This window comes from Nerophis ophidion, linkage group LG23 (assembly GCF_033978795.1).
Source record: "Nerophis ophidion isolate RoL-2023_Sa linkage group LG23, RoL_Noph_v1.0, whole genome shotgun sequence".
In the NCBI taxonomy this organism is placed as follows: Eukaryota; Metazoa; Chordata; class Actinopteri; order Syngnathiformes; family Syngnathidae; genus Nerophis; species Nerophis ophidion.
In genome coordinates, this window is record NC_084633.1 from 5,189,045 (window position 1) to 5,201,407 (window position 12,363).

The window sequence follows — 12,363 nt, forward strand, 5'->3', positions numbered from 1 at the left end:
ACCCGGGACTACTCAGGACCTTCGTATTGTGAGGCAGACGCACTAACCCCTCTACCACCGTGCTGCCTCAATAATAAGAATACATAAAATATATATAAGCTTGTGGGAGCAAACATACATTTTTGTTTTACCTTGGGAGTGAATACAGTCCCATTTTTTTTATTCCTGTGGGGATATCTAATATCCTAGAATAATAAACATATTGATAGTATTATTTTAATTCATAAGCACAAATCTAAGCAAAGTCACTGTATCAACAATGAAAGTAGTGCAATAGCAGTTTCAATAAAAAAAGATAAATAGTAAACATGATTGTAAAATGTATTGCAGCTTACGTAATGAGCGGTCATCTTGCAGCACACCTGTAGTGCCACTGCATGCAAAGTGACCCTCCCACCATGCAGCGTGCTATAAAAGCTGCACACATTCCATCCCATCAGAACAAGTTGAGTACCAACCATGTTCCGTGTAGTTGTGCTGCTGTTGCTGGCTGCAGGTTCCTGTGAGTGTCACTGAGGCACACATGACCTTAGATCCCTAACATCCGATATCTAATAACTTTTCCTCCGCAGGTGTCGAGTGTGAAGAGTTGACCCAGCCACCATCTGTCACTCTGCAGTCTGGTCAGAGTCTGAGGATCGACTGTGGGGTGTCTTATTCTGTGGCTAGCTACTACACATCGTGGGTCAGGCATCCTGCTGGGAAAGGACTGGAGTGGATTGGGTTGGCGCGTACTGACGGCTCTTACTACAAGGACTCACTGAAGAACCAGTTCAGTATTAATCTGAACACCTCCAGCAACACAGTGACTCTAAATGGACAGAATATGCAGCCTGGAGACACGGCTGTGTATTACTGTGCCAGATACATCCACAACAACACAAAGCATCAGCAGACTAGAACAAAAACAACAACATTGTTCAGCGTGACAAACATGTCCTTGTCACTCTTCAAATGGAATCCATCCATCCATTTTTTACCGCTTGTCCCTTTTGGGGTCGCGGGGGATGCTGGAGCCTATCTTAGCTCCATTCGGGCGGAAGGCGCGGTACACCCCGGACAAGTCGCCACCTCATCACAGGGCCAACACAGATAGACAGACAACATTCACACTCACATTCACACACTAGGACCCATTTTAGTTTTGCCAATCAGCCGATCCCCAGGTGCATGTTTTTGGCGGTGGGAGGAAGCCGGAGTACCTGGAGGGAACCCGCGCAGTCACGGGTAGAACATGCAAACTGCACACAGAAAGATCCCGAGCCCGGGATTGAATTTAAGACTGCTCAGGAACTTCGTATTGTGAGGCACATGCACTAACCCCTGTACCACCGTGCTGCCCCAAAATGGAATCCAAAGAACTGTATTCACTTCTAAATCCCATTTTTTCGACGTGCCTAAATGTGTTAGCGACTGTTACCTGAGCTATGGTAGGCCTGGAGTTAATATATGTCTGCTTAGGCTGCTGCCCCCGCGACCTGACTTTGGATAAGCAGACGAAGATGAATGGATGGATACAATTGCATGTACAAATTTTACATCTTCACACTGTTGAGTTTGTCAGGAAATGGCCCGCTAAAACTTCTGCTTGCTTACAGGAAGTTGCTCTTTGTGTTGCCCAATATTTGTTTGTTGTGCTGCATTTTTTATGTTTACAATGTTATTTCAATGTAATTTCAGAAAGCTGAGGACCGGGGGCCCTGACGTGTCCCTTCACACTTTTAGTCTTATTTTGTACAAACCCAGTTTCCATATGAGTTGGGAAATTGTGTTAGATGTAACAAAATATTTGATGTTCAAACTCATAAACTTTATTTTTTATTTTTTTGCAAATAATAATTAACTTAGAATTTCATGGCTGCAACACGTGCCAAAGTAGTTGGGAAAGGGCATGTTCACCACTGTGTTACATCACCTTTTTTTTTTAACAACTCTCAATAAACATTTGGGAACTGAGGAAACTAATTGTTGAAGCTTTGAAAGTGGAATTCTTTCCCATTTTTGTTTTATGTAGAGCTTCAGTCGTTCAAAGGTCCAGGATCTCCGCTGTCGTATTTTACGCTTCGTAATGCCCGACACATTTTAGATGGGAGACAGGTCTGGACTGCAGGCGGGCCAGGAAAGTACCCACACTCTTTTTTTACGAAACCACGCTGTTGTAACACGTGCTAAATGTGGCTTGGCATTGGCTTGCTGAAATAAGCAGGGGCGTCCATGAAAAAGACGGCGCTTAGATGGCAGCATATGTTGTTCCAAAACCTTTATATACCTTTCAGTATTACTGGTGCCTTCACAGATGTGTAAATTACCCATGCCTTAGGCACTAATGCACCCCCATATCGACACAGATGCTGGCTTTTGAACTTTGTGTCGATAACAGTCTGGATGGTTCGCTTCCCCTTTGGTCCGGAAGACACCATGTCAATAATTCCAAAAATAATTTGAAATGTGGACTCGTCAGACCACAGAACACTTTTCCACTTTGCATCAGTCCATCTTAGATGATCTCGAGCCCAAAGAAGCCGGTGGCGTTTCTGGATGTTGTTGATAAATGGCTTTCGCTTTGCATAGTAGAGCTTTAATTTGCACTCACAGATGTAGCGACAAACTGTATTTAGTGACAGTGGGATCGAAGGTCACGGTCATTCAATGTTGGTTTCCGGCCATACCGCTTACGTGGCGCTATTTCTCCAGATTTTCTGAAACTTTTGATGATATTATTGTAACGTCTGTTTGGCATCGTGGTGCCGGGTCTTATTCCCTCGAGGATGCGTCAAAACAATGAACACAACAAAGGTAAGGTGTAACAGATTTATTCTACAAAAAGGTGCTATGAACAGAAACACTGGTGCTAATAAAGGCAAACAAAAGAAACTAGCGTGAGAGCTAGGAAGTACACATAAACTAAACTTGGCACAAAGGCACAAAATGTGAAACAAAACACAATTAGCATGAGAGCTAAAATGGCAAGTGGCTTAGTGTATGAGCTAGCGAGAAAGACATACCAGTCGTACAGTTGCATGAGAGCAAACTAGAGTCCCAGAAAGAATAATGAAAAGGGGAAGGCTTATAAAGGGAGTAATCAAGGAGAAACAGGTGTGTGTCGAAAACGAGGAGCAGGTGAAACTAATGTGTAACCACGGTGACTGACTTAACAGGAAGTAAGCGGGTCAGAGGGAGAATGAGACAACAATGGAACAATAAATAATATGTGAAGAAGTTTTGAGTACGGATCTTAACAATTATGGACCATAGATGTTGAAATCTTTAAATTTCTTGCAATTGCACTTTGAGAATCGTTGTTCTTAAACTGTTTGACTATTTGCTCATGCAGTTGTGGACAAAGTGGTGTACCTCGCCCAATCCTTTCTTGTGAAGGACTGAGCATTTTTTGGGAAGCTGTTTTTATACCCAATCATGGCACCCACCTGTTCCCAATTAGCCTGCACACCTGTTGGATGTTCCAAACAAGTGTTTGATGAGCATTCCTCAACTTTATCAGTATTTATTGCCACCTTTCCCAACTTCTTTGTCACGTGTTGCTGGCATCAAATTCTAAAGTTAATGATTATTTGAAAAAAAAAAAAGTTTATCAGTTTGAACATCAAATATGTTGTCTTTGTAGCATATTCAACTGAATATTGATTGAAAATGATTTGCAAATCATTGTATCCTGTTTATATTTACATCTAACACGATTTCCCAACTCATATGGAAACGGGGTTTGTATATTCTGGAGAACCACTGTCCTCTGCAGTAGATATTTGATTTTTGTCTATTTATTTTGTCAGATTTACAGGAGCGCTCTGTTGTTTTTAAGGACATTCTACAAAAAAAGCTAGTCAAAGATCATTTCTATGACAGCAATTTAGTGTTGGAAAGAATCTGCAAAAATGTGAGTTACTCACAAGGTTTTTTTTTTTTTGAAACTACACTCGTGGTCCACCAGTTAAATAATCCAAATGATGAAAAAGTTATGTAAATCACAAGTTTGGACACCTGTGTTCTATGTTTGCTAGCAAGGTTAAAATGTCAATGCAAGGATCTGTCAATGTGTTTACGGTGGTTCGAGTTCCTCCATACAACAGGAGCACTCTACTGTTTTTAGGAATTTGCTGCAAAAATATTTTTTTTCTCCTAAGTTTTGAACTGAATTTGGAGGCCGGAATGGTTTTATTGGGGTTGATTGGAAAGTTGAATAGAACTGAATTACAGTATATTAAAGAAACCACACTTCTGCCAAACATGTTTTATCATCTGTGGTGTTTCACAGTTTGTCTTTCAAAAGAGTGCTTTAAACGCCCTACACTTCGGACGCTGGAAGTTGCAGGTCAAACCACAGTTCATTTAACCTGAAGAGATTTGGTTACATTTAAATATTTACATTAATGCTGGATTTGAATTATTTGTATATTAGACAACAGCAAAAGTGGTTGGTAAACCTAGTGCAAATTCAGCTTAAAAGATATTTTGGTTGCACTTTTGATGTTACTGAAAATGAGAGCAGAAAAGGTTTACTCTTGTTAATTCAAGCGAAAGTGATGGTGGCACCTAAATAAGATGTGAATACATTGACCATTAATTGTAGTTTACTTGCTTGTCTGTATCCATAATTCATTTAAATCTAATCCCCATAAAAGACATAAGAATATAGGAAACTTCACCTGCAGTATCCAGTATTTATTTCACAGTCTCACTGCTTGAATTTTTGCCTAAAAACTTTGGCTTAAAGTTACCCTTAATCGTACCGGCAATTATTATTTGAATCAAATCGTCGTAAAATGAAATCATTACTCTCCTGATAAAATTTGTTTTTGTTATTGAGTTTATTATTAACACATCTTTGGACGTTGACAAAGTGAACCGCATGAAAATCTGTCGAAATTGGGCAAGTTGTGATTCTTTTTTCAAATAAACAATACATTGAACATTAAGTAAGAAACCAAAGGGAAAAATGTGTGTGTAAACTGACAAAAAAAAAGATTAAATATATTAAAGTATGGCAGCACGATGGAACAGGGGTTAGTGTGTATGTCCTGAGTAGTCCTGGGTTCAATCCCGGGCTCAGGACCTTTCTGAGTGGAGTTTGCATGTGCTCCCCGTGACTGCGTGGGTTCCTTCCGGGTACTCCGGCATCCTCCCTCTTCCAAAGACATGCACCTGGGGATAGGTTGATTGGCAACACTAAATTGGCTCTAGTGTGTGAATGTTGTCTATCTGTGTTGGCCCTGCGATGAGGTGCCGACTTGTCCAGGGTGTACACCGCCTTCCGCCCGATTGTAGCTGAGATAGGCACCAGCGCCCCCCGCAACCCCCAAGGGATTAAGCGGTAGAAAAATGGATGGATGGATAATAATCTATTTTCATCATATTGTGTACATGCATAGACACTTTTCTTTCTTTCTTTTCTTAGTTTATTTCGAACATTAATATTTACAACACAATACAATACAGACAATACAATATTACCTCACTTTACATCACGCCCGAAAAGGAGTAGGAAGAAGCCAAGCTTATTTAATCCTACCCCTTTCCCACTTCAGAGCGCCCACAAATACATACATCTACTGACCTTCTTGCTCAGCACAATAAATAATGAATAATTCCACTTGTAATCAAAAATAACGTTCAAAATATAAAACATTCTCATGCATTTTTATGTTCAAGAAGTTGCATTAATGGTAAGAAGTAATTTATTTATTATTGGTTAGTGTGGGACTTGCCCTCTTGGGGGTTCTTCAGACCACCAGGCACCGACATGAGAGCCTGTTCCGGGGTTACAATATTTTTTAATTTTTCAATAAGTCTCTTAGTTGCTTTCGAGCATTTGTCTTTTTCTCTTTCGTTCTCGCTCTCTCCTGGCTGCTGCTTATAAACAGAGTGACAAGTGATTAGAAAACAAGGCCAAGCTGGGCCATCTACGCACCTGTCGCTGATTTCGAGGTCGGCCCTGGCAACACCCCGCTTCGCTGCAGGCCCACAGGCCACGCCCCCTCCACAGTTAGCTTCAGAATAACAATGTTATTACAAAGAATAAGAGACCTATTATACTCTAGAAATGTTGGTCTTACTTGAAAATGCACGCTTTGAGTTGAGTTCAGTGTAAAAAAAAATATATGGCTCTTACGGAAATACATTTTAAAAATATTTAGCTTCTTGGCTCTCTCTGCCAAAAAGGTTCCCGACCCCTGCTCTAAGGTTATATTTCTCCTCTTTAGTTGAGAAGAATTGTTGTACATTCTTTGGTAGCAGGTTATAATTTGCTTTGTACATCATTTTAGCTGTTTGCAATTTTATCAAGTCATTGAGCTTTAATATTTTTGACTTTTTATAGACAATGTCAGGCTGTTCTCCACCTGTGCTGACGTGTATAAGGTGTTCTGTCGTCTTTTGCGTCACAATTTGTACTTTATAAAGTTTTGTTTTATGACATGTTTATTGTTAGTTATTGTGTATTATTACCCGCAGAGTAAATAAGTAGTTAGTGGGACTGTAAGTTTAGACAGCATGTTGTGTAGTCAAGTACTCTTAACCGTTAATGACAATTGAGATTGCAAAGGTCTTAAATACAAGATTGAGTGCACAATTGCGACAAGAAGAATTTTCACATTATTGTCGCGTGTGATCTTTATTATTAGGTAGTGGTTGCTGGGACATGAATCAGCGAATATGCTGCAATGCAAATTTTTCATGTGGGCAAGATATTAATTCTGTAATTATATCTATTTTTGTGATCACAGCTGAGGACACATCTTCTCAAATCTTAGGAAGTAGTAATGCTTGAGTCCGGGTCAGTCAAGTCCAAGTCGAGTTGCAAGTCTTTGATATTTTTAAGTTGAGTCCTAAGTCATCAAAATTTTGACTCAAGGCCACAACTCTGATCACAATAGAGCAACACCATTCAAGCACCCCTGCTGTGTTGCCTGTGCTATTATTTTGTGACAAATATACACACTTTTATCAAACTCCAAAGTTTGACCGCAAAAGGCAAACTGACTTGAAATTTCTCATGCAGTTCAATGTGCTCTACAGTGGAAAAAAACAACTGCAACCTTATGGTGTGAAGCCAAATTGCCAAAAATTTGGCAAATTTGTTACAAATCTGCACGAGATGGACAAGGACATGTCTGTAAAATCTGACCAAGATTGGTTGAAAAAACATGTCAACCATTAAGCATAACGTCTTTGATGGGGCACTGGTGTGACTTGGCAACTTATTGCCCATAAGTCAGTGACTATTGATTATATAACTTTGAGGATATCTGTGTTAAATGTATGGGCAACACAAATATTATTCACAGTCACCTGATGAGGGGGTTTTGATTATTTAATGTCAATGTATATATTATACAGTGACATTAGTTTCACTAACCTTAACAGATAAAATTAATGAGAGACAATGTTTAACCCAGGGATTCTCAAACTGTGGTACGTGTACGACTCGTAGTACGCCAAAGATTCACTTAATTAAAGTACAGTGTTATATTTTGCTATATTCAAAAACAGTGTTACTGTTCAAACTGCTTGTTATGTTCAGTTATGTTAAGTCAGGGCGAAATTATTGAATATACTTGTTAAATAAAACCCCTGGCCTGTTTTTAATGAATACTTAGCCCTACAATGATCATTATGGTGGTACTTAAAGAGCCACGTTTTTTCTGAGGTGGTACTTCGTGAAAAAAGTAAGAGAGCCACTAGTTAAACCAATAAAACAATCTGTACAGGCAATGTTTTAGTCAAGTGTTTACATTTCAAACTGTCATACAAGAGTAAAGGCAATTTAACCAATGCAAAAGAAAGTTCTACATGAAACCGAAATAAAGTAAAACAATTTACTGCTTTGACTGTTCTCTCTGGACTTTTCCTTGATGACAGTTTGACATTTAAGACTTTGGTCAACGATTTAGACATTCTTCGACTCTAAGTCCTGCTGAATTGTTGCTCTTTGCCTTTGTTGTTTCTGTTTGAAAATATAGAGTATGCATAATATTTGTATTAAATAATATCAAAAGTGGTATTCATATATATATATATATATATATATATATATATATAAACCCTTACAGGCTTAGATGTTTCTACTATTTGCTGTTCCAAAGTCTCGAAAAAAAATATATATTGTACACATATACCCTGCTAAAAAAAATATTTTGTATATTCCAAGTCTTTGTTAAATATAAATATTTCCTACCTTTGTTTCCGTGTCCAAAAAAAAATCCTCTGCTACGTTCTGGACTGGGGAGGTTTTTGTATGGGCTTGTGTCACTGTGGTTATTATACAGAGTGGGGTGGCACAGTGTTACACATCATAACAAAAACCTTTCATTATTCAAGCGGTGTGCACGCCCTCTGATGCACATTGTTAGCTCTAAAAGGTTGATACATATTTTCCCCAACTAAATCAGAGTCAACTAACTGACTGACTAAACTTTTAGCTCAATTAAAAACAAGTTTATTTGTTACAAAACATTAACACTGTAAACATTAGATTTGAAACAATTAATACCTTTGCTAAATTGTGAATTAAAACACACATGTAGTTGTTTAGTTTGCATCACATGGCTGGAAATAAGATGAGTTAAAGATATGCATTTTGTGGATTATAGATTCTTAGTATCACTAATCTGTAAAGACAAATTTTTGAACCTATTCTAAAACATTTTGGTAACTATAAATTTACAATAATGGGTATGCATTTGGGGTTTAAAAAAACACCATAATCCCGTTTTAGTAAATACCTTGGTTTTAATGTCACGGTTTGGTTCATCTTGGGGGCAGGAAGAGAAAAGAAACCTAACAAAATTAAACAGCTTAAGCCTTGTGTAGAATGCTTTAATGTTTTTTAAAAACATTTTTTTTTATCATAACTATTATTAATCTATATGCAAATTTACTGGTAAAATCTGGTTACTTTCTGTTGTAACATCATTGACTAATTACATTTTCATCACAATTATAAAAACAAAACACAGAACGGCTGTCTGAAAAAAGCTAACAATTAAATATTTAAATTATTGTATTATTTATTTTAGTACATACAATGTTTTTGAGCAATATTTGAGTAAAATAAATTTGGAGGTGCAAAATAACCAAACATAAGTGAAAACAACTATTGGCTTTGGTTTTAAATCCTGAAGTCCTGTACACAAAAACAAAACTGAAAAAAATATTTTGTGATGATAAAATATATTGATCTCATTACTGTAGTATTGACTATATAATGATACTGCAGTACACTTGGTATCAGTACAGTCAATATTTGTATCAATTGGCCGCCGGCCCTTGTGTACATCCAAGAGATCTACCTTAGCAAAGCTTCTTGTATGAAGTCCTAAACTCCTGGAAACAATAACAAAAGAATGACAGAATTTTTTTTCATAATAGTAAAAAATATCCATCTAATCACTGTAGTATCAACCATATACAAATAATATACTTGGCATTGTTTCTGTCAAATAGTTTTATCAGTCTGCCCACCCCTGTTTACATTCAAAAGCTCTAGCTTAGTGATTAGCATGGCTTATTGTGTCCTCGTCTGGTGTTTAGTGCAGCATGTTTAGCTGTTCCTCATCCTCTAGTCCTCCAGTGATATCACTTTAAAGAATGTCAATGTTACTGTTGCTTATTTTCTTGCCATGGAGGCTAGGATTAGTTAGCCATCATCTCACTTGCAAAAACTTTGCCACGGCGTGGTCTCGAACCCACAATTTTCCTGCAGCAAGATCCATCAACACTCAGGCTGGCAGTATGCCAGAACACCCCCCGCTTCACGCCCATGCAACGCTGCAGCTGCAGACTATCGGCTATCAGCGCACCTGGTAATAATCAGGGGGACAGCATAAAGACCAGTCGACCCTTGGAATGAACGCCGGAACGTCGTTAACTCATCGTAGTACGTAAGTCTCTGGCTTGCTTCCTGTTGTCCTCGCATTCGTTCTCTTCGTCCTCCTTGTTCCCTCGTCTCATGTTCCTTGTTTCTCCCGCAGTACCCGTCTTGTGCCGTGTGCTCGAGCTCTCTGCCTCGACCAAACTCTGGACTTAGGACTGCCTTCCTCGATCTTTGACCCTCACTTGGACACGGATCTTGTCGCTTCTCTCCTGCCCTTGACCACTCTGCCTGCTTACGGACACCCTTTTTGCCTCGCTCTCTTGGCCTGCCGAAAGATTCATCCATCACGCACGTACAATATCGTCTGGTATTATTCACATGGTTAAAATCACACATAGTCCTGCATCAAACAGAGTAGCATACACATCCCACTCACTCATCAAAGGTTACAATAAACCAGGTAACCGGAGTTTCTTCGTGGTGTCGTCCCCCATCACCCCCCCACGTACATAACAGACATTGCGTTGAGAAAACGGTCATTTGCTTATCTTTGTCAAATATGCGTGACATGACTAGAATGTGTCATTTTAACAATAACACAATAGTATTAAAAACTCTATTGTCAACTAAATTTACATCATTTATATCACATACCTAAATAATATACGCAAAACTGCAAACACTAATTTTAAAAGATAAAATAAAACTGATATAATATACCATAGTTTGCAACATTTCTTTGTTTTAGTCAAATGACACAAAGCAATAACTGTTTAAAAAAATTCTGAATTACTGTCATTTCTTTTGATTTGCTTGTCTCTACCTGTTGAAATATTTCACAGACACATTAACGAAACTGCAGACCTTAAGTCTGAACAGCTCGGCAAAAATTCTGCAAAACTCCTGCCCCGGGTTTAAGACCGACTTGTTGTGTTTTAGGCCTTTTTTAAAAAGGTGATGCTAATGATGCTAACAATGTAAACAGCCAACATGCTAACAATAGATGTGGTACATTGTAATATAATGGAAGCATATTTTGATTCAATCGATGGTTGCTAAATTGCAAAATGACCATGTGATATGCAAAATGCTAATTGGCTCAGGCTAGCATCAATAGAACGTACCAGAATTGCAGTACCTGGACAAGTGGAAGGAGAGAGCTGATTGGAGGGGAGACAAGGATCACGGCAAAACACAGGTGTACTAATGATGGAAAAAGGTGTAGACCATGTAACAATGAGCACATGGAAAACAAAGACAGCAGAAAACAAGGTAAATAAGTGTTATATATAGTGTGACTTGAGTGAGCAAATAAATTAGCAATATGCAAATAAATATCTCATAAAAGAAATGTTGAATTTCTTATAATGCTTTTTGAATGTACAACTAATATGAAAACACTGAAAAAATGTTTCCAACATTCTGGACATGTGGTTATCAACATCCTGTCTGGTTGATATTAATAAACCACAGGAAGCGACCGTTTCTTCCACAGGTGTTTTGTAATATAGCCAACAAACTGAAAGAAATATTGTAAGCCAAGAACACAACGAATAAAAAGATACACGTTGTCACCAGGACACAGGTAGATGCCTGGGGCCCCCGGATTTCCACGGGCCCCCAAACGTTTGAAAAACGATGATTAAAGTTTCCTTCTATTTAAAACAAGTATTTACTTATTTCTGTCTTAATTTATGTATTTAAATATACTTAATCAAAGATGACTGTTGCGACAGATCCCCTCTCCCTTCTCACGCAATGGAGTATTACACGTTATTTACTGCACATGTGCAGACTTGTTTGAGGAAGGCATTCTGAAACAAACTTGTTGGCGCGGTTGGGAAAAGTTTACCATAGTGGAGCAGAGAACAGAAAAAGGTGAGAAGAAAATAGTTTTAATTGATGATTCAATGACACTGAATGTACTGTAGAATTCAGGCGTCCCCAATCCCGGGTCCGGGGACCAGTATCGGTCCGTGACGCATTTGCTACCTAGCCGCACAGAAACATTAAATCATTTATAAACGATTGCATTTTCTCCAACTTAACTTTCGCCTGTCCCACGAGACACACCAATAAGATTGTTTATAGATGTACAATAAAACTCCGCATAGGAAGTTACAATTTGTTATATTTGTTTTAACTTTTTGACATGTTACAATGCACATTAATGAACATATCAAATATTAATGTGACACATTGTAGCCAAAGGCTGATTTCCATCTGCAGTCCCCAGCAGGTTACCATCAACCTGCTGGGGATCTCATTGCAAAGTAACCAGCCCCCCAGCATTATAATGAGTTGTATTTTTATTGCACTTATTTTTGCTGTAATTATCTGCCACAAATGGAAAGCCGGTCTCTAAAAATAATGCCTACATTAAATCGGTCCGTGGTGCAAAAAAGGTTGGGGACCCCTGTGCAGATGCTCTACAACAGCACCAGTCAGAGGGCGTTGCTGCCTGTCAGGATGCGGAGGTGAAGTGGAAAGTGACGCTTTCATCACAAACATGTGGGTAATGGTACGCTCAAAAT

The 12,363-nt window shown here is 38.6% G+C and overlaps 1 protein-coding gene across 1 annotated transcript in view; it reads left to right on the forward strand.

The window, feature by feature from the left end:
• The first annotated feature begins 456 nt into the window (after nucleotides 1-456).
• The window catches only part of LOC133541819 (uncharacterized), a 49,351-nt gene continuing 37,444 nt past the window's right edge, over nucleotides 457-12,363 (forward strand). Inside the window, exons 1-2 of the mRNA XM_061885443.1 lie at nucleotides 457-502; nucleotides 573-892. Of these exons, the coding sequence (XP_061741427.1) occupies nucleotides 460-502; nucleotides 573-892 (363 nt within the window). The 5' untranslated portion in view covers nucleotides 457-459. The remainder of the gene's footprint in view (nucleotides 503-572; nucleotides 893-12,363) is intronic.